Raw genomic sequence first — 22,178 nt, 5'->3', positions numbered from 1 at the left:
TTTGTGGCTTCGAAGCTTACAACTGTATCAATATTCTAGAGTGCTCAAATTGGCTCGTGGCCTACTCCTAGAATATTTATACACGACTTGAGAAACCCTAAAAGGCGAATCTCCAAATATCACGGGATAAGGAAACTGTTTGTTTCTCAGCCTTATCCTTTCCTTAACTCTTGCGGAGAATATTCTTCATATCTCCAAGCAAACGGAAACTGCTTGCTGCTCAAGCTTATCCTTTCCTTTTTTATCACAGAGAATATTTTCCATATCTCCAAGTACAATCTCGTCCATATCTTCAATGCCAAGTCAGCAAGCTTCCTCGACACAACATCACATCCACTCATATCTTGCCACGTCAGCTCACGCATCCATGTCAGCAACTCAAGCGTCTGTGATCTGATGCAGCTTCCTGATTGGCACAACGCTCTGTTCGGCACAACGACTTGTTCCTCACAGCGAGTTGTTCCAGAATCTGCAATTACAGGCTTTTCAGGTCAGAGATCACTCAAGGTCTTATGCAGAAAGAGTGGCTAAAGAAAGTTACTGAACGGACTGTACCGTTTTAGATGCAACAAACTGTGGATCCGGGGCTTACATCTTTCGTGCGCTATCTCATTCACGATTCTTCTCAATATGTCACCGGGAATACATTCATTGTCGATTCAGGGACTACACTTCCCGGTGTGCCCATTTTTTTCTTCTCTCTGAATGTCTTGTGTGCTTGTACATTGTGATAAGAATGAAGTATATTCCAATAAATGGCAGTATTGGCATTAAAATTAAATTTACTTGCATATACCACTAAAAAAAAACTTCATTACAACATACTAAATGCAGTTTCTCATAATCATCACAAACCTACTCCAAGTTCTGAATCCAAAGATCAAATAAATTTTCAGAGCTGAAATTGTTTTAGAATGTTTTGGAGCTATGTACCTCTCATAGTCCCGCAAATGCTGGAGGAAGCTTTGAAGGTTGATATCAAAACCTTTCTCAAATTTTCTACTTATAGAGATGAATGGTAAGATCATCATTTATTTTCTTAAGCTTTATCAAGATTATCAAAACGAATGGAGGAATACTTCAAAGGAACCCTTCCTGATAAGAAATGAAAACATCTCAATCAACTTCAAACGTAACCATTATAGAACTGTTGATGCAAATATTAAAAGAACTCACAGTCACAGAGAGTGATATTGGTTTCACAGAATGCAACAGAAAAAGGGAGATAAAGAGAATTTAGCGGAAAGCAATAAAGTCACGCAGCCACAACACTTCACAGTGATCACGCAGGATACTCTCACAATGATCCACGACACTTCTATTTAGTCAATAACACTGACTGGACTAGATTCTTCACTTAACTCTATCAGCTCCTGATATATCATGGTTTTTGTGGTTTTTAACCATGATATAAGGAGTCTTTTAGTGTATTTTCATTTGTTTCTAGATTGTTTTTGAGTCTTTACAGGTTTTTAGCATGAAAGGAGCAAAGTGGAGCAATTTGGATCATTTTGGAGCAATAATCTGAAAGAAATCAAGTTGGAGTCGGATCAAAGCATGGGCATCGATCGACACCTATAGAGCATCGATCGACACTCGTCTCTGCCGACTCAAGACCCAAATTTGGAAGTTTTACAAATCTGCCCCAAAGTTTCCATATTTGCAACATAAGTCCCTGACGTGTTTTAGGACCTATATATATAGTTTTTAGGTTTTCCAAACCCTGAAGTTTTCATTCTAGCAATTTTTATTTTTCCTGCAACCCTGAGAGATTTTGAGAGCTTTGGAGAGAGAGAGATCTACTTTGAGAGAAGAATTTCTTGAACTCCCTTTACTCTTTTAATTTCAATTGCTTATTATTCAGAATGATGATTTGTTCTTTATTTAACATGTATGAGTAATTTGTTTGTTAGGTTTAGGGTTTTTCATAGGGTTTTTATGATTTATTAGATCTGAGATTGTTAGGGTTCTTAATCTTTTATGATCTTCATCTTTGGTTGTTCTTCACAATAATTCTTGATTGATCACCTAGAATTGTTATCTTAGGGAAATAAATTGATATGAAAATATAGTTGTTTTCCTGATTAAACCATTGATGAGCAGAATTGTTTCTTACAAAGAGATTTGAATTAATAATTCTGTGAACTTATCTAAACCTGTTCTTAAGGCTGATTTATTACTTAGAATTTTACAAAGAGATTTGGATTTTCTGGTTTTAAATTTAGAATATAATTGCAGTGAGAATTGATTATTTTACCAAAAGTTTAGAGTTCTAGATCTGATCTTTATTGCTTGAACCTTAATTAATTTATCTGATTTAATATTTCATAATTTCCTGAGAAATTCCCTAGGCTTAACTCTTTTGATTTATGAATTTACAACACTTTTATTTAAATATTTGCATTGCTTTTATTTTAATTCAAATTAACTTGTTTAGCATAATAACAAAACTCTACAATCTATTGTGTTTTATCTTGAGTCTCTGTGGATTCGACCCCTAAGTACAGCAACTGATCTCTTGTTTGAGAGAGTAGCTCTAGGGATTAATTTGAGCATATCAAATTTTGGCGCCGTTGCCGGGGACTCTCTGATTTACCATTAGATTTCAGTTTTTAATTTCGTCTAAACTTTTCTTTTTATTTTCTACTTACACGTTTTTGTTTTTCTTCTCTTTGGTGTTTCAGGTGCATGCCTCCTAGACCTCACACAAGGAACAACAAATCTGGTCCTACTGTGAATCTGTCGAACAAAGAGTTGGGAAAACTTGAGCGTGAGAACAGGAAAGCAGCCAAGTCTCTAAAGATGGTTAATACGATCATTCTGATGCGTGATGAGGCTGGTGTTTTGAGGGATCAAGAGGGCCACTTGCGCAATGAGCACGGCCAAAAGCTGGATGCAGAAGGCAATGTGATTGCCGAACCTGTTGTCAACGAGCAGGCTGTCGTGAACCAGCAAGCTGTTGCCGTTGATGATCCAAACCTTGGTGCCGATCGACACCAACCAGGTGGCATCGATCGACGCCCACCTGCAGACGTGCTTGGAGCTGCCAACCAAGTACAAAACCCTGTTCGACGACAGGAGAACAACCGGGATCTGATCAGGACTATTGCTGACTACAATCGGGCTGATATGGTGTATGAGAACCGGTCTGCTATTGTTCCTCCCCCTTTTCAAAGGAATGATTTTGAGTTGAAACCTGCGTACTTTCAACTAGTTGGGCAGAGACCTTTCTCTGCTTTGCCCAATGAGAAGCCCTTGGATCACATTGAGCATTTTGAGGATCTAGTGACCAGTATCAAGGCTAATGGGGTGACTGAGGATTACATCTTCTGCAAACTCTTCCCTTACTCACTTGCAGGAGAGGCATCTCAGTGGTTGAAACAGCTGCCTGCTGGATCATTGACAAGCTGGCGAGATGTGAAGGTGGCCTTCCTCAACCACTTCTATGATGATGCAATGTCAGATGAGTTGAGAATCAAGCTGTCTTCTTTCAAGCAAAGACCAGATGAAGCTTTCAAAGCAGCTTGGGTGAGATTCAAGGCTTACCAAAGGGACTGTCCACACCATGGTTTCTCAAAGGTTCAACTGCTAAGTATCTTCTTTAGAGGGTGCGACTGGAAGTATCAGTTAGCTTTGGATGCTGCAAGTCATGGGAACTTCAAGACGAGAATTCCAGAAGATGCTGAATTGTTGATTGAGAACTTGGCTTCTAGCAATAGCACTAAGGGAGCAGATGCTGAAAGGAAGAGATTGCATGGAGAATTTGATTCAAACCAGTTAGCTTCTGTTAATGCTAAGCTGGATTCAGTGCATAACCTCCTGATGGGTAAGAAATCTGTTCATTTTGCTGCTGAGGTTGAGACATATGAGCCAGAACCTGATCAAGGAAACCAAGAGGAGGATGTGAACTATTTGTATGGGAATCAGGGACAGCGGTTTGGAAATCAGCAAGGCAACAGGCCTTACAATGGTGACCAGAAGCAGCAACAGAACAATGGCTATACAAGGACCTATGGGAACTCATCTTATCAGTCTCCACNTCTTCCCTTACTCACTTGCAGGAGAGGCATCTCAGTGGTTGAAACAGCTGCCTGCTGGATCATTGACAAGCTGGCGAGATGTGAAGGTGGCCTTCCTCAACCACTTCTATGATGATGCAATGTCAGATGAGTTGAGAATCAAGCTGTCTTCTTTCAAGCAAAGACCAGATGAAGCTTTCAAAGCAGCTTGGGTGAGATTCAAGGCTTACCAAAGGGACTGTCCACACCATGGTTTCTCAAAGGTTCAACTGCTAAGTATCTTCTTTAGAGGGTGCGACTGGAAGTATCAGTTAGCTTTGGATGCTGCAAGTCATGGGAACTTCAAGACGAGAATTCCAGAAGATGCTGAATTGTTGATTGAGAACTTGGCTTCTAGCAATAGCACTAAGGGAGCAGATGCTGAAAGGAAGAGATTGCATGGAGAATTTGATTCAAACCAGTTAGCTTCTGTTAATGCTAAGCTGGATTCAGTGCATAACCTCCTGATGGGTAAGAAATCTGTTCATTTTGCTGCTGAGGTTGAGACATATGAGCCAGAACCTGATCAAGGACACCAAGAGGAAGATGTGAACTATGTGTATGGGAATCAGGGACAGCGGTTTGGAAATCAGCAAGGCAATAGGCCTTACAGTGGGAACTCTTCAGGCTACACTTCCAAGCCAGAGTATCAGCAGCAACAACAGAACAATGGCTATACAAGGACATATGGGAACTCATCTTATCAGTCTCCACCTCCTAAGAATTCTTCAGAGAGTAGAATGGAAGCCATGCTTGAGCAGCTTTTGCAAGGACAGGAGCAATTGACAGTGACATTCAATGGGAAGATTGACAATGTCTACACTGAGCTGAATGGGAAGATTGATGCATTGAATGTTCATGTTAAGAAGCTGGAGAGTCAAGTGGCACAGACTGTTGGGTCTGTTAAAAGGCAAGAGGGTTTTCTCCCTGGAAGAACTGAGTCAAACCCCAGACATGCTTGCAATGCCATATCTGTGAGAGATGAAGATGCTGTTGAAATTGCTTCTGCAGAAAAAGAAGAGAAATCGTCAAATCTCTCGGCTTCAGATGATGGTGTCGATCGACACCAACAAGTAGGCATCGATCGACACTCATCTCAGACGGAACCAGAAGCTGCAAAATCTCAGGTTCCAGCTACTGAAAGGGTCTACAAGCCTAAGGTTCCTTTTCCCAAGCCAAGGAGGTCTAAGCAGGAGCTTGAGGAAGCTAGATGCAAGGCAATGATGGACAAGGTGATGATTGAGATGCCTTTGATTGATGATGTGAAGCTTTCACCACCACTTAAGCGCTATGTTAAGAGAATTGTATCAAATGGTTTGAGCCCTGAGGAAGGAGCACTACTTACAAAAGATGTCAGTGCAATTCTGTTGAACCAGCCTGTTCAGAGGAAGAAGGAAAAGAAGCAGGAGGTGGTTGTATCTAAGGAAGTGAGTGCAATCATTCAATGTAAGACTGCAGAGAAGTTACCAGATCCTGGAAGCTTTGTACTTGATTGCTCTATCTTCACAGGAAGGTTTGCACACTCACTCTGTGATCTTGGTTCCAGCATCAACTTGATGCCACATTCTGTTGCTATGAGACTTGGGATGACAGAATTCAAGCCAACTCAGATTTCTCTAATCCTAGCTGATCGCTCCCGAAGAATTCCTGAAGGTGTTTTAGAGGATATTCCAGTTAAGGTTGGCAACATCATGATTCCCACTGACTTTATGGTGCTGAAGTATGATCAAGAGCCTAAAGATCCTCTCATCCTAGGAAGATCTTTCTTGGCTACAGCTGGTGCCATCATAGATGTGCAGAAGGGGCACATAGCACTGAATGTGGATGGTTTGATTATGAACTTTGAGATGGATAAGCTGAGGAGGGCTCCTACTATTGATGGACAGACTTTTTCTGTTGAAAAAGTTTCTGATATTCGAGCATCAGGCTCAGTATTGATCGATACCCCTTCAGCATCGGTCGACACTCCTCCACCTCCGAGCCAGAACAACTCAAAGACTGATGCTCCAAGTAAGAAAGCTGTTCCCAAACAGAAAGTCTCCCATTCCACCCACCAGAGCCCTCAGGTAAGGCCAAGGTATGCATTTTCTTCTCCTAAACCTCCTTTTATCATCAACAAGAATTTCAAAGATACAAAAACTGTTTTGCAGTTAACCAAGCCACGAGATTATCGTAGAGCGCTTGTTTCTTCTGTTGATGATTTTGCAGGACAGAAAAGATGTCCTCCCATACCTAAGTCCCGCCCTGGTCCTGTTCCTAGCATCCTTGGCAAGCCTCATGCACCTAAAGCTTATACACCACCTTGGATGAAGAGGATTTCAATGCCATGTTCTGATCCTCCGGATGCCTGAGCCCCAACACAGTCAAGCTAATGACTGAAAACAAGCGCTTAGTGGGAGGCAACCCACTGGTAGTTTTTTTTTCTTTTTCTTTTGATTTTTATTTTTATTTATTTTATTTTTATTTTTGCTTTTCTCTTACTTGATAACACTGGAGACAGTGTTGTTTAAGTCTGGGGGAGGTTAGTACTAACTATGATTTCTGTTTTTGAGTTTCAGTTGTGTCAGTGAAAACCATAAAGTTTGAGTCAGCTCCCATTATCTATCTTATCATCGTCACAAGAAATTCACATCCCAATAAAGTTGCAGCCATTTTCAATAGCCTTTAAAGTCTGTTTCATGTGAAAGGCATGAAAACGAAGAATTATAAAAAGAACTCATAGAAAGCAATACAGAGTTTGAAAGATGAGAGAGATAAATAGATATGGAAAGCAGAGAGAAATTAAACCCAAATGACGACTTTATCAACTTTGAACTAGCTCCCTTAGTCAGACTCGGTTTCCTATTATCAAAATGAACACACACAAAAAGAGACAAGAGGCATTAAAGATGGAAGCAGTTAGAATCCTTGAAAATCAAATAAGAGAAGAGGAGAAATGTTATACCACTTTTAAGCATGAAGAAGATAAGAAGCGGAGTTTTGTAGCTTCGTCTTCCCATTTCACCTTTTTAATCCATCCTGGAGATTTGTAACTTATGATGCATCTATTTTCACCCTGCTTGCCACTTTTGGAATCGAGCGGAAGCTTTTTCAGATTTGGACATTCCGATACATGGATGTTCTCTAGACATGGAAAGGGTAGAGGACTCCAATATATATTCTTCAGCTTTGGTAGATTTCCCAATTGAAGAACATTCAGCTTTTGGAAAGGAACATTCCCTGATTCTTCACCTTCACAAGCTTTCTCTTTGTTTACTATATCTTCTAGGTCTTTTGCATTCTCAACAACTAGAAATTTAAGATTTGGAGCGAACATCAAACACGTCAATTCCCTCAGGCGGTTACAGTCTTTTATACTCACGTCAACGAGGCTCAAGAAGCTGCGTAGCCTTCCCATTTTGATCTCAGAGATTCTGCAGTACTGAATATTTAATTCACGAAGCTTCTCCATTGTTCCTAAAAGTGATATTCCAGATGATTCTTGATGGCTGTCCAATGATGATACATATTGTCCAGAGATCTCTAGAAATCGTGTACAACTCATCAGCCTATGAGAGCGCAAAAGTTGCTCCTGGCTTGGATCAATAGTTGTAGTTAGAATTTCTAACTGTTCCAAGGTTTCCAACTCCTTCACTACGTCAAGAACCCATAGAAAACCAGAAAACGCTACTTTCAATACTTTTAGATTATGCAAACTTGATATCCCATCAATACTTTCAAGCTTAAATGTTCTCTCCAAATCCAAGTGAATTAGTTTCTTCAACTCGTGTAAACCCTTGGGCAAATGTTGTATACCAGTTTCTGACAAGTTGAGATATTGCAAGGAAACTAGATTTGATATTTCTTCCGGCAATTCAAAGAGACTTTGATTACCTGACAGATTCAAAGCAACTAGCTTTGGCATGCACTTGAAGAATTCAGTAGAAATATCTTCCAGCTTCGAATTTTGGAGGAGCAAAGTTGTGAGTTCCATACATTCAGGACTTCCAACGAGATGTTTAATCTTGTTTGCCATCAACGACATCCTTCTCACAATGTTCCAGTTCTTAACCTTTGGAATTTCACATAACCCAACACCGGCACGCACAATGAAGGCCTCTTTTTGTATTCCCAATTCGGTGGCGATCCATAAGGCCATTTCACGAACAACATCATGCATACACACAATATTTTTTTCTTCCATCAATAATGATGCCCGGATAAGACTACCAATAATATCATAACCCTTGTCTTCAGCTCTTTCTATACCTTCACTTCCATCTATAATTTCCTCACATATCCAGTATTCTACCAAATCTTCTTTGAGAACTTTTGCATCTTCAGGGTATAAAGCACAATATAGCAAACATGATTTGACATGCTCCCCCTTAAGGCTGTCATAGCTATATTTCAAAAGCGGAAGGATCTTATCGTCCATGCCAGAAAACTCTGCAGCATATGAATTCAAAACATCTATAGCGTTACGCCATTCTTGTATCGTCTTTTTGCATGACATGGTCTCGCCTATGACATTGAGCGCCAATGGTAGGCCACAACATTTTCTTGCAATTGTTCTTGCAAGGTCAGGGATTTGCGGATCACAATCAAGTGTTTTCTGTCCAACCTTTTTTTTGAACAACTCAAATGCGACATTTTCCATCAAGCATTTCACCTCCATTGAGTCGTCAACCCCCATCCGCGCACAAACATCTTGAGAACGAGTTGTAAATGCCACTTTACATTGGTTTTGTGTTGTTGGAAACGGGACGCCAATCTCAGCTAGATCCACCTTCTCCCATATATCATCTAAAAACAACATAAATCTCTTTTTCTTTAAGAAATTGTATAAACGAACATTCTTTTTGCTTCCATCTACTTCTCTACCAAAACCGAGATTTAGTTCTTTTTGTTCTTCGTTCCACTCTTTTCCATTAAGACCAACTTTTTGAGCGATTTCATTTTGAATCTTCTCGACATGCAACTCTTTAGACACCACAACCCAAATCACGAAGTCAAATCCACACCTATCGTTACTGAACTTATTGTTGATTTGAGTGAGAAGTGTTGTTTTCCCTACTCCACCCATACCATACATACCCATAATACCAACTCCATCTTCCATGAGATGTTTCCATGCTTCCTCGAGGAGTGTTTCTTGACCAACAATTGTCTGTTGGAGTTGTCTTTCTTCCACCACATATGATTGTGCTTCATTTTTGAGTTTTTCATCCCTTTTTAACAGTTGAAGAGGCCTTTTGTTTTTTCGTTTCTTTTTTGTTGATGAAGATGTTCGCGCTTGATCAGCAATCACTTCGAAATCTCTACTTTTGAGTTTCTCAACCTCCTTCAGCGTCAAGAAAACACTTTTCCCATAACGATAACTCGATAATAAACTCTTAGAGCAAAACCCACAAACACACAGCCTTTGAACTTCAGCATTTCTAGCGTTAAGAAGATCATGGACTCTGTTTTCGATATTATCAACTCTATAAAGCCATACCTGTACTTCGGTAAGCCTTTTTAGGCCTTTATTCTCCTCTCTACTGACCCTTCTTAATAAATCATCCTGCTTGGCCTTTAGCTCTTCCATTGTCGTCTCCAGAGCCACTAGATTCTTCTCGAGATTGTGAGTATAACTTACTCTCGTGTCTAGCCATTGAAAGACTTTATTTACACACGGATCACAGGGTATCGAGAAAGAGATACCCATTTTACAGATATTGAGAGATCTGAAATTTGAAGTTTACTAATTTGAGCAAAAGTACCAGACACGATGCAAAGAATAATTGAAGATAAAAATAATTGAAGTTTACTAATTATAGTTTTGGCCCACTCGAAATTATATTAAATTTTCTCGTTCGAGTAAGTCCAAAATATGAGATACTTTACATGGTTGAAAAGCACTGACAGCCTTTGCAGACAATGACAATTTTTTTTCTTTGCTCAATTGTTTTCAAAGAAAAAAAGGAAAATATTTTAGCTTCGAAAACATTGGATACCAATTGTAAGATCTTCAAAACGTTTAATTATACTTTGGTGGTTACCCGAATCAGTAATTACTAGACTTACACTGGCACTTTGAATAGTCGTTTTAAAAAAAACAAAAAAATCTGTGTAGTGAGTATAACTTCCTGTCGTTTCTTCTCCTTTTCCACAGAACCTAAAACAATATGAGCAATCATCACACCGTGAGTTTCACTTTCTGTAATTACAAATATTTCTTTCTTCCAAAAGTATACGAACCCCTAATTCATATCTGATACTTCTCGGGTCAATAGATGAAGTCATAGAATACAGAGGAAGTCAACAAGAAGTATGGACTGAAAAGCTTACTTGGCAATTTGGCGAAGACTCTGCTTTGCCCAGAGGGTTACCTTTTGGAAGCTTGGCGTTTATATAAAGAGGCTTGGGAAATCTTTGGAAACATCGATGTGTTGATCAACAATGCTGGAATCAGAGGCAATGTCAAGTCGAGTTTGGATTGGTCAGAAGAAGAATGGGACAAAGTCTTCAGAACCAACTTGACCGGATCTTGGCTAGTATCCAAACACGTATGTCTTTTGATGCGTGACGCTAAACGCGGTGGCTCGGTGATAAACATATCGTCGATCTCTGGACTTCACCGCGGTTTATTGCCTGGTGGACTTGCGTATGCTTGTTCTAAAGGCGGTGTTGATACCATGACGAGGATGATGGCTATTGAGTTAGGTGTTTACAAGATCAGAGTGAACTCGATCGCGCCGGGGCTTTTCAGGTCAGAAATCACACAAGGTCTTATGCAGAAAGAGTGGCTAAAGAATGTTACTGAACGTACTGTACCGTTAAAGATGCAACAGACTGTGGATCCGGGGCTTACATCTCTCATGCGCTATCTCATTCATGATTCTTCTCAATATGTCACTGGGAATACATACATTGTCGATTCAGGGACTACACTACCCGGTGTGCCCATTTTTTCTTCTCTCTGAATGTCTTGTGCGCTTGTACATTCTGATAAGAACAAAGTATTTTCCAATAAATGGCAAGTATTGGCATTAACATTAAATTCACTTTATTTGTACAAAGAGAAATCTTGGTAAGCTTGAGAAACTAAGCGATGATCGTCCCATTCATCTCTATATGTCTCTGGATAGGCTCTCTTCCTCATACCAGTCGTTAAATACATCTCTTTCCTCCATTCCTCTGTTTCTGGGCATCCACATTGTGAAGCCAACCAATTACTATATTCAAACTGCGAAACAACAAAAATGGTGTTATAAAAGTTTCTGTTTAGGTTTCGGTTTTAGATTTGGTTTCTGAGAGGAAACATAGTCGAAGATAATTCATACTTGAGTAATGCCCATTTGGTGAGTATATCGCTTTGCAATCCCTTCGGCTTCAAGTGTCGAGTATAAGGTTTTGATGTCTTTCATCATATCTTCCTTAGAAGGCAGCGGGATCCGACCTGACAAAACACCTGCAATCCACTTGCTTTGCAGCTCAAACATAGGAAAAGGTACAACCTGAAATTGAATTTGTTACAGATTTATCAACAGATTATAAAGTTAAGGGAAAATATGAAATTGCTTCAGAGCAATTTAGAGCTGCATACCTTCCATGGTATCCCAACGAAGGAGAGCCACGGTGCAAAAGCTGGAGGGAAGACGTCTTTGTACAATGGACCAACACGGTTATCATCTACAGTAACACTTCCATTGGTTTCAAGAAACGGAAAGTGATACTTATACCTATGAAAAGAAAAAAAAACACACACATTCAACAACAACCAAACAAACCTGAAAATCACAAACCGAAAATAAAAGAGAGAATGAATGAATACCCAGTGCAATGCATAATAACATCAACCGAAATCATTTTCCCGTTCTGAAAAAGCACTGAACCATCCTCATGGACACGCTCAATCTGTGCAAGATTCACAAAAAAAACTTATGAATTGATTACCCTCCTGAAGCAAATGAGTAGGTACTAAAACTGGAGCTAGCTAAGCTAACTCACCATTGAATGCATCCATAGATTACTGTAACCAGACCGCTTGATAAACGTATCAGCTGCATTTGATCTACCAGCCACATGAACCTCTTTGGCAACTCTAGCAATATCCCTGCTTATATCATCAGCACTTGCAGAGTTCCCTATAAGCACAACAACCTATAAACCAATACAACAACACCAAAACTTCACATAACATCACACCGAAGAATCTAACGTTAACATCTTCAAAAATTGGAGTACCTGATCTTTAAACGGTTCAGGAACACGATAATTATGGCTATGCATCTCCTTCCCTGGCCAAGAACTTATCCCTAAAAAAGTTTCCAAATACACAAAATCACAATCACTCTTCTTCTCACTGTTCATATGGATACTTCGATGAATCAATTGAGATTACCAGGAATCTCAGCGAGACGAGGTTCAATGTAATGTCCATTACAAACAACAACAGCATCGTAAATCTCATCGCGACGATCTCTCTTCTCATTCGCCGTTGATTCAATCCTCCATTTCCCGGTTCCTTCGTCCGCCGCCGGAGCAACCTTCAGAACCGAAGTCTCAAACCGAACCATCTCCTCAACCGCAAACTCCTTGGCGAAATCTTGCAAATACGCTAAAACTTCACCGTGACTCGGAATCCTCCTCGGATCTCTAGATTCCGATACACCGGAACGATCTACGAACGGGAAGTCTCTGTATCCCATACACTCACGGGGGAGATTGGTTCGGAGAGAGCCATAGACGCTCGAATGAACAACGGATCGGGTCGGGTCGACGCTTAACGGATCAGGTTCGGTGTGATCGGTGTAGATCCAGGTTCCTCCGACTTGTTTTTGTCTCTCGAAGACGACCACCGAGTGACCTTCTCGCCGGAGCTCTCGCGCCGCGACTAGTCCGGCTGCTCCGGCGCCGATAATTGCCACGTGGTGTGATCTGATTGGTGATAAGGAAGGTGCCATTTGGGTTTTTTTTTTTGCGAGATTCGTTAGTGGTGAGAATATACTCTATGGCCCTTTGATAAATATACTACGGCCCAAAAAACTCATGAACCACACAATTCGAAACGCTGCGTTTTATGTATATTATCACCAAATAAGTCTAACCAGTTCAAGTCGAAACACTTGCATTATCTTGGACTCTTGGTGTTTGATAGATAGACAGACCTCAAGAGATCGTCTTTTCTAACCGTAATACCCTCCACGATTGAACCAACAGCTCTGTGGACTCAGGTTACTATTCTGAAATTCCAAATATCCCAGAAGCCAAGAGAAAGAAGCTCTTCTTTTTAGAGCAAGAGCTTCCTATATTTAGTAGTCATCTCTTTGTTTTCAGTGTTCTCATAGTCTCTGTGGATTTGGTTGTTGTTGTTGTTGTTTTTCAGAAGGTCAAGTTGTGGAGACACGGACTGAGGCTAAGAAGAAACCTGCACTCGTTTTGCCTTACCTCTGACTTGAATGTATTGTTTAAGGTAGAAGCGCTCTTCTTGGCCTTTCTAAGTCTCTTTGGCTTAAGTTCATCAGATGTCAACATCTTTCTCAAAAGTTGAGGTCTGAGACAAAAAACACATCAAGATCAACATCCCAGACAAAGAACATCATGATCAACATCTGAGATAAAGAACATCATGATCTGAGTCCAAAAACACATCAACATCTGAGACAAAAACACATGGAGATCTGATCTGAGACAAACAATTAACATTCTCTTGATCGTGTCAAAGTAACAGAAACTCTAAATCTCTATTAACAAAGAACATAAACTCATACAAATGAAAGACCAGAAACTGATTTTGCAACACAAAACACGAATACACATCTCTTGATCGTTTCAAAGTACATAAAACAGAAACTCTAAAACTAATTTAGCTTGACAACATGTCATTAATTAGCTTGTTCTTTAAAGCCATTTCCATTTCACTAAGTGGCTCTGTTTTCGAAAGGAGAGTGTCAAGCAATCTATGCTTACTAAGCTTCTCTTGCAAAGCATAATCCTTTTGCTTTATCTCCCACATCCTCTGAAACTCAGACTTGTCTTCTCCTTCCACAGTGGAAGTATTCCTTTGAGGTATGGCCTGTGAAGAAGCCTGAACACGAGGAGGAGGAGGAGGCATAGCTTCATCATCCTCTCCATCACTTAGTACTACTAGGTGGGAGCTTGAAGACTGAGCAGAACACTCCTCACACTTTCTTCTCTTTTTAGCCATTCCAGTCTTCTTAGTAAATGATGAAGAAGATGCACACCATTTAGGATCATGTCGAAGCTCTCTCCAAGCATGCTCCAAAGTAAACTTCACCTTGTGTTCATCCAAGTAAATTTGGTTTGCGAGCTTCATAACATCATTCTCACTCAGCCCAGTTGATGATGATTTCTGAGTTGTTGTTGTTGTTCTTGCAGCCTCATCATAGCATCTAACAAACTTGGAAACTGCATCATTAATCTTATTCCACCTAGCTTTACAACAACTTGCATCTCTCTTTGGAAAACCAGAAAGCTTCGGACTTGATCCACAATAAGTTGCAATACGTGTCCAAAAGGCTTCAAATTTTGGATCTTTGGTCGTGTTTAGCCAAGCAGTGATGAGTACAACATCTTCTGTGGGTGACCATTTCGTTCTTGATGGTCTACGGTCTTTACTTGGAGTTGGAGTATCAGAATATTGGGTACTAAACGAAATGTTCATGAAGCCTCTCTAATGGATTCCTAGTTTGTGTGTGTGTTAAATGGAGAAGGAAAGAGAATTTTAAGGGTTACCCAAAAGCGTCCTCCAACCATCGATTCGGATCCAGAAAGATTGAAGATTTTTGGAAGCTTCTGCGAATCGCTCGATGTGTACTTGGAAGCGTGACCTTCTTCTTCTTCCCCGTCTAGTGTTTTTTTGCTCGATCTGATTTCTCAAACTGGTCTATAATTTTTCTTTAACCCTAGATTTTATAAAAGGGGTTACTTTTTTTTTTTTTTTTTTTTTTTTTTTGTCTACGGGGTGTTACTTGTTTAGTGTATTTTAATGGAATTAGATGTATTTTTTAAATGAAGGTGAAATCTGCTGTTATACAATTACGTATTTGTCTATTTGATCACAATTTAGTAATTTTAATTTACAACACAATCCTCTGTTTATTCAACAGAGATTTGATTTTGTTGTATTTTAGAATGGATTTTATTGTTATTTTTTCGTCCAAAACATGAGTAAAACAAATTCCAGCTTTTTTATCTTTGACTTTGATAAAGTAAAAGCAAATAAAATTTCTCAATATTAATTTTTTCCTTAATAGAGAATCTGAAGCAGTAATGACATCTATATCGCCGAGTTTACTTATTGCTTGTAACATTAGCTCAAGTTGTTGTTGACCTCAGGCTCAGGGCCGAGCCTTCTTAACCGATTCCCAAAACTCTATAAACCTCATGAGCTTGTAGCGTACAAACTATTGAGAAAATGGTGAGAATCACGGTTGTTAGGATTCCAGCATACAAACTATTGAGAAAATGCTTTCTCTTCCTTAAGTTCCACACAATAACACAGTTCATGAGCGCCCCATAAGTCTGACTGATGGATGAATCTTTGCAGAAGTATCTAAGTTTGTTAAAGTAGTTCTCAGCTGCTTCTAAGCCTTTATTCTTTGCAGTTTAGATCCAAACGAATTTGCGTGATCAGACAGATAATGGCAAAATATGCAGCCTGCAAATGCAGGAAGAAGAACTCAATAACATAAATGAATCAAACTTTCTTAATCAACCAAAACAGAGAAGATAACATGGCTTTGCCTTTATCATAGAACTGAAACAGAGAACAAATGATTCATTAACTGATTACTTCTTCAGGATACTCAACAATAACAGGTGACTTACCGGTTTTGCAGGTCAATGCACACAGACAGGGTACAAACCCCACCATTGTATATTTGTATATGGAGAACTCTCCCAAACGTTGAATGCAAGATCTACCATGCCACTAGCATAACATAGCAAGATACAGTTTTCAGGCTAAGGTATTCACAAAAACTATAACACCACTTACCATAGCAAGATTATAAATTTCATTCGCTACCAAATCACAGAATCTCAAAGCCATTGACGAGTGGCTAATTCCATTCCACTAGCAACACACATCATATCATTTCCCTAAAGCAAAATGAGAAATATGCATCAGAACCATCTAACCTGAAGATAAAGTTCCACACAGTAACAGTTCATAAGAGCCCCATAAGTCGACTGATGAATCTTTTGCACAAGTATCTAAGTTGTTAAAGTAGTTCTCAGCTGCTTCTAAGCAATTAGATCCAAACGAATTGCATGATCAGAGAGACAGATAATGTCATCTTCCTCTTCTCCATCCAATCAAAGATCTGAAATTTTATCATTAACAACGACTCCAATTAAACCATAAAACTATTGAACTCACAAACATAAAAAAAATGTCATTCGAAAGAAGTGAAATTACATTCAGAAACGATTATATAGATGATGAAAACGTAACTGAGAAAAGGGGAAACATAAAACAGACCTCTAGAACATCATAATAGAGTCCAAAAACACATCAACATCTGTGAGACTGAGACAAAAACACATCGAGATCTGATGTGAGACAAACAATAAACATCTCTTGATCCGTGTCAAAGTAACAGAAACTCTAAAAGTCTATTGATAAAGAACATATAGCTCATACAACTGATTCTTTTCAAAGACCAGAAACTGATTGCAACACAAAACAAGAATAAACATCTCTTGATCGTTTCAAAGTACATAAAAGAGAAACTCTAAAAAACTAATTTAGCTTAACAACATGTCATTAATTAGCTTGTTCTTTAAAGCCATTTCCATCTCACTAAGTGGCTCTGTTTTCGAAAGGAGAGTGTCAAGCAACTTATGTTTACTAAGCTTCTCTTTCCTCTGAAACTCCACCAAAGACTTATCTTCCACTTCCACAGTAGAAGTATTATTGGTCACAGTCACATTCCTTCTAGGCATAGACTTTGAAGCCTTAACAGCAGAAGGAGAAGGAGGAGGAGGCATTGCTTCATCATCATCATCCTCTCCATCATGGCTTAGTTCAGGGTGAGAACTTGAAGACTGAGCAGAACCCTCATCAAACTTTCTCTTCTTTTTTTTAACAGATGCATCAGCACACCATTTAGGATCATGTCTAAGCTCTCTCCAAGCATGCTCCAGTGTGAACTTCGACTTATGTTCATCGAAGTAAATATGGTAGGCAAGCGAGATAACATCATTCTCATCACTCTGTTGTTCACTCTGTCCACTTGATGATAACTGAGCTGTTGCAGCTTCGTAACATCCAACAAACTTACAAACTGCATTGTTGATCTTCGTCCACCTCTGTTTACAATGAATGGCGTCTCTCTTTTCCTGACCAGCAGCAAGTTTCGGACTTGATGCGAAATAATTTGCAACCCGTTTCCAAAAAGCTACATATTTTGGATCTTTGCTCGTTTTTAGCCACGCATCGATGAGGACAATATCGTCTGTTGGTGTCCATTTCCTTCTTGATTTACGGTTGTTGTTGTCTTCTTCACCTTCACCACCGTTACTTGGAGGAGGATCAGGAGATTGTGGTGGGTGTCCAAAGACAAGGACTTTTGAAACACTCTCGTAAGGATTGGGTTTAAGGTTGTGGGTATTATTAAAGCGGTCCATTGAACACTGAAGATATTGGCGATATGGAACAAGGAAAGAGAGAATTACTGAAAGGGTTTTACCCAGAAGCACGGAAGCGCTCTCCAACCATTGATTCGGATCCAGAAAAATTTGAAGGTTCTGCGAATCGCTCGATCTGTCTTTGGAAGCGTGGTCTTCTTCTTCGTCTTCAAGAATCAATTTTAGGTTTTTTGGGAAGATGATGAACGAAAAGAGAGAGAAGAGAGTTGCAGAGAAAAGGGATATTTCCAAGGAGAAGAGAACTAAAGGAAAACGTTTTTTAAAAATTTTATGTTGGGTTACGTATTTTGTTTTCTTTTTAGTTTTTACCCTAAATTTTAAAAGTGTAGATTACCACCAATTTATATATTTTGGTGTAGATTACCACCAATTTAACAAAAGAAACAAAACAAAATTGATTATTTTTGGTGTTGGGTTTCGGCGATCGTGAGGCCCGTAGGAGAAGCCCATTAAATAGCGAATCTTGTATACGATGATAGGCTTGCTGCGGGCCTTAGCCAAGGCAACCCTCTCACACTCATATATATATTGCTTATTTCATCCCCAGTTTATTTTTACAGTTTAATGCCTCTTCAATCCAAACAAGTCGTCGATGTGCATCATCGTCCGGATTCAAGAAAACGAGAAGGGTGAAAACTAATAAGATTTTGTCTAGCGAAATCTTCATAGGCTTCTTCCATAAGATCATCGTCATCCCATTCATCACGGAACGTCTCTGGTTGATCCCCAAGTCTCTTGTAACCGCGAGTTACTTCTTGATCTCTCCAATGTTCAACATGAGGAAATCCACATTGGTCTGCTATCCAATTAAGGTACTCACACTGCAATAAACAAAATTAATATTGATACTATATGCTTTTTAAAATGTTAATATATTATTCTTAAATATCATATTCGTATTGTAAGTAAGTAACAACATACCTGAGATTTACCCAACTTATGAGTATATCTTTTGGGAATACCTAAGGCTTCTTGTGTTTCATATGACAACTTAAGATCTTCCATCATTTCGTCTACGGAAGGATGTTTAACACGTCCAGACAAGACTGCAGAAACCCATTTGCTTTGGACTTCAAACATATAGAATTGTAGACCCTGGTTATAGGAATTTGAAGATCAAACAAAAGAGATTGATGAGTCTTCTAATGATCAAGAATAGTATGAATCATTCGACGAAGGAAAAAAAGAAGTTAGAATCGGTTGAAAGCTAACTAACCATTGCTGGTAACCCAATGAAGGATAGCCCGGGAGCAAGCGCTGGTGGGAAAATGTGCTTGTAGAGAGGTTCAACGCGGTTGTCATCAACCCTCATGTAATTATTGGTTTCAAGAAATGGGAAGTAATATTTGTACCTTAACAATACATAACAAAGAAAACAAATAAAAAATTTGGTAAACCACACATTTCATCATGATGCTAAACCGAGAATAAGGAAAGTTAAATACCCGGTGCAATGGACAATGGTATCGGCTTGTACCACCTTTCCATTTTTGAAAACGATGGTACCATCCTCGTGTGCTGTGTCTATCTGGAACATATCAAAATAACAAAATGATTAATAGATGCAACCATTTAATCATTGGTTTTTAATTGAACTTGTTATAACTACTAGTTATCAATTTTTTTGCCTCAGAGTGCATCCAGAGATTGTTATTAGGTACGGGACGCTTTTCGAATGTGTCAGGTCCACTTGCTCTACATGCGATATGAACTTCTTTTGCGACTTTAGATATGTCTCTACTAATATCAGCTCCACTCGCAAAATTACCGATCACCACCACCACCTGCAAATTTATGTGATTTTTAAGTATATCAAGTTGTAAGTAATGGGTTAGACCGTTAGACTACTGGACTAGGCTATGATTTACAAAAGAAAAATTCTTGCCAAAATAAGTAGATCAGCCCATAACCATGTTTGACTTTCGCGTTTACAGAAAAGAAAAGAAAAAAAAACCACTAGTATACTAAATCATTAGTTAAACTGAGATCCAACTAATCATGTAGTCCATTCCACTAATTTTCTAATTTCTAAAACGCATCGCTATTTAAATAATTAAGCGAAAATGACTAATTTAATGAAAATTATTCCTAGAACAAGGAGTTTATGTTTCATTCCAGATTTTACCATCACCACTAACCACTCTTTCATGCTATTTATATAATTCTATACGTATCTTCTCTCAACACGTAGCATCCCCTCTCACTTTAAACTATAATTTAATAAAATGTCTAACAAAAAAAAAATGCCTGAAATAAAGTTGTTGAATGTTGACAATAAACAAAAGAATCAAAGTTACGTCTTCTTGTATATTCGTTTTGTTTTCAAAAAAATTTGACACTTGGTCCAGAATCTAGGCTAATTCTAAGAATTAAGTAATGTTGAACGATTATATCTGTTAATAAAGTCAAAATTATAGCAGAAAAGTAAATAAGAAATGTATCATAGATTATGAGAATACCTCATCTTTAAATGGATCAGGAACTCGATAACTGTGGCTGTGGGTTTGCCTCCCAGGCCATGACTCAATTCCTATACAATTTATTCACATGTTAAAACCACATATTCACAAAATAAATCATTACGATTTATCTAAAAATTTTATACTAAATCTTTTTTTTTTTTGAATATAAATAAAATTTTGACTATTTACCAGGAATTTGAGCGATGTTTGGTTCTGTAAAATGTCCACAACACACAACAACGGCGTCAAAGATCTCATCGTCAGTAAAACTACCGGCGGTTTTAGACTGGATCCTCCATTTCCCGTTAACCGGTTCAACTCGAACCACCTCGGTCTCGAACCGGATCATCTCCTCTATGTTAAACTCTGTAGCAAAGTCTTGAAGGTACGCAAGAACCTCCTTGTGACTCGGATACCTTCTTGAGTCTCTCGACGGATCATCGCTACGTGGCACGAACGGATAGTCCTTGTAACCCATACATTCTCTTGGGAGATTGGTTCGGAGAGACTCGTAGACGCTAGAGTGGACTATAGGTCGGGTCGGGTCTAGACCAAGCGGGTCGGACTCAACTTTAGGTGTGTAGACCCAAAGACCACCTACTTGTTTCTCCCGGTCAAGGACAACGACGGTGTGCCCTTCACGACGGAGCTCTCTGGCCGCTACTAGACCGGCTGCTCCTGCTCCAATTACCGCCACATGTTTAGAACTTATTGGGTTTCGAGCTGGTGCCATTTTCTTATATGTTTGTGATTTTCTTTGTTGGTAGAAATGTAAGAACGATTTTTGTGTAAGACTCTATGGTTTTATGAGGTTTATATAGAGGAACTAAAAACATATACTCCATTTTAATAATGAATGCTCTATCATATACTAACGTATATATACGTTTATTTTATCCGGTTTCTTAACACGTAAGATCAGCTTTAATTGGTAGTTGACAACTTTTTGTTTTTTTCCGTTTTGATAACGAATCTTCTACTGTGTTTTTACTTGGTAGAGCTTCCGTCTATACAAACATCAAAATTCATATAAACACTTAAGCATTTTGATAAAAAAAAAAAAAGCATTTTGTGCTTTTAATTAGTCCAACGTCAAAATAAGGACAGCACTAGCTTATGCAATAATCATCTGCTGTTCAATAGAACCCAACCCTTTATCAAAAAGAGAGAGAGAAAACAAACAAAACAGAATAGAGTTCCTTTCTAAAACTTATGTTGATTCGAAAAAAAGAAATGATTCGAAGCAAAGTAATTATATCCTCAATAACATCAATCAAGTTGATCAGATTTTCTTTAAAAATCACATTAGTAAGTAGAGCAAAAAGAAACACAGTTAAGTGCTTATTAACTATTATACGAAATAAGTGGTTATTAAACTATTGTAGAGTCATCTCTGTGGTACGGTACACTATGAATGGGTGGAGCACGAAGCAAGACAGTTATATCAGGTGGAACGGAATATACCACACTAGAGTCACCATTCAAATATAAAAAGTGCTTTTTAAAAAAAAAAAAAAATATAAAGTTGTAATTATCATCAAGTACATGCGAAAGAATTTTATGACAAAGATCTTTGATCCATACCACTTTAACTTTTGATCCATAGACTTCATTTTCGTCTGATATTGGTATGTCCACACTACTACAGAAAGTTCGATTTTGGTATTTTTCTTAATATTTTCAAATATGTCACTATCCTCAATCTACAGCAAACACAATTTGGAGTTCAGTGAATCACAGAAAAGAGAAGGCATTAGATGATATAAAATAGGAATTTGGAGTGACAGTAAATCAACTCTTTTATAAAAATAGAAATGAATTAGAGATGCTCTTAAAGCGTTTGAGTTTTAGTATCTCTATTTTCTTTTCATACGGAGCTGCCGTAACTGATTGTGGAGTTGATCGTTTAGATTTTTCGCTTCACAGATGTGAATATGGAGATATTTTCCGAACAAGAAAGGAAAAAATGTGAGTTTGACAAAAAAAAAAAAAAAAAGAAACTAGAAAAAAAAAAGAA

The 22,178-nt window shown here is 38.6% G+C and overlaps 5 protein-coding genes across 5 annotated transcripts; 1 reads left to right on the top strand and 4 right to left on the bottom strand.

The window, feature by feature from the left end:
- Window positions 6,626-10,463, bottom strand: LOC104714596 (probable disease resistance protein At1g63360). The gene is made up of 3 exons (XM_010432020.1): window positions 10,371-10,463; window positions 7,003-10,197; window positions 6,626-6,899 (listed from the first exon to the last, which is right to left on the bottom strand). Exons 2-3 carry the CDS (start codon window positions 9,745-9,747, stop codon window positions 6,882-6,884), a joined length of 2,763 nt encoding a protein of 920 aa, XP_010430322.1. The 5' UTR covers window positions 9,748-10,197; window positions 10,371-10,463; the 3' UTR covers window positions 6,626-6,881.
- LOC104716048 (estradiol 17-beta-dehydrogenase 8-like) lies at window positions 10,208-11,075 on the top strand. Its single transcript, XM_010433394.2, has 2 exons — window positions 10,208-10,225; window positions 10,328-11,075. The coding sequence occupies exons 1-2, from the start codon at window positions 10,208-10,210 to the stop codon at window positions 11,003-11,005; spliced, it is 696 nt and encodes a 231-aa protein (XP_010431696.1). The 3' UTR covers window positions 11,006-11,075.
- LOC104714595 (flavin-containing monooxygenase FMO GS-OX-like 4) lies at window positions 11,032-13,019 on the bottom strand. The gene is made up of 7 exons (XM_010432019.1): window positions 12,427-13,019; window positions 12,270-12,340; window positions 12,033-12,185; window positions 11,857-11,939; window positions 11,629-11,764; window positions 11,366-11,539; window positions 11,032-11,268 (listed from the first exon to the last, which is right to left on the bottom strand). The coding sequence occupies exons 1-7, from the start codon at window positions 12,986-12,988 to the stop codon at window positions 11,089-11,091; spliced, it is 1,359 nt and encodes a 452-aa protein (XP_010430321.1). The 5' UTR covers window positions 12,989-13,019; the 3' UTR covers window positions 11,032-11,088.
- LOC104716047 (glutathione S-transferase T3-like) lies at window positions 13,891-14,709 on the bottom strand. Its single transcript, XM_010433393.1, has one exon. It carries the CDS (start codon window positions 14,707-14,709, stop codon window positions 13,891-13,893), a length of 819 nt encoding a protein of 272 aa, XP_010431695.1.
- Window positions 18,154-20,989, bottom strand: LOC104714594 (flavin-containing monooxygenase FMO GS-OX4). Its single transcript, XM_010432018.1, has 7 exons — window positions 20,351-20,989; window positions 20,159-20,229; window positions 19,328-19,483; window positions 19,145-19,227; window positions 18,916-19,051; window positions 18,621-18,794; window positions 18,154-18,520 (listed from the first exon to the last, which is right to left on the bottom strand). The coding sequence occupies exons 1-7, from the start codon at window positions 20,892-20,894 to the stop codon at window positions 18,299-18,301; spliced, it is 1,386 nt and encodes a 461-aa protein (XP_010430320.1). The 5' UTR covers window positions 20,895-20,989; the 3' UTR covers window positions 18,154-18,298.

Source organism: Camelina sativa, chromosome 9 (genome assembly GCF_000633955.1).
Source record: "Camelina sativa cultivar DH55 chromosome 9, Cs, whole genome shotgun sequence".
In the NCBI taxonomy this organism is placed as follows: domain Eukaryota; kingdom Viridiplantae; phylum Streptophyta; class Magnoliopsida; order Brassicales; family Brassicaceae; genus Camelina; species Camelina sativa.
This window is presented reverse-complemented; position numbering and strand designations above follow the sequence as displayed.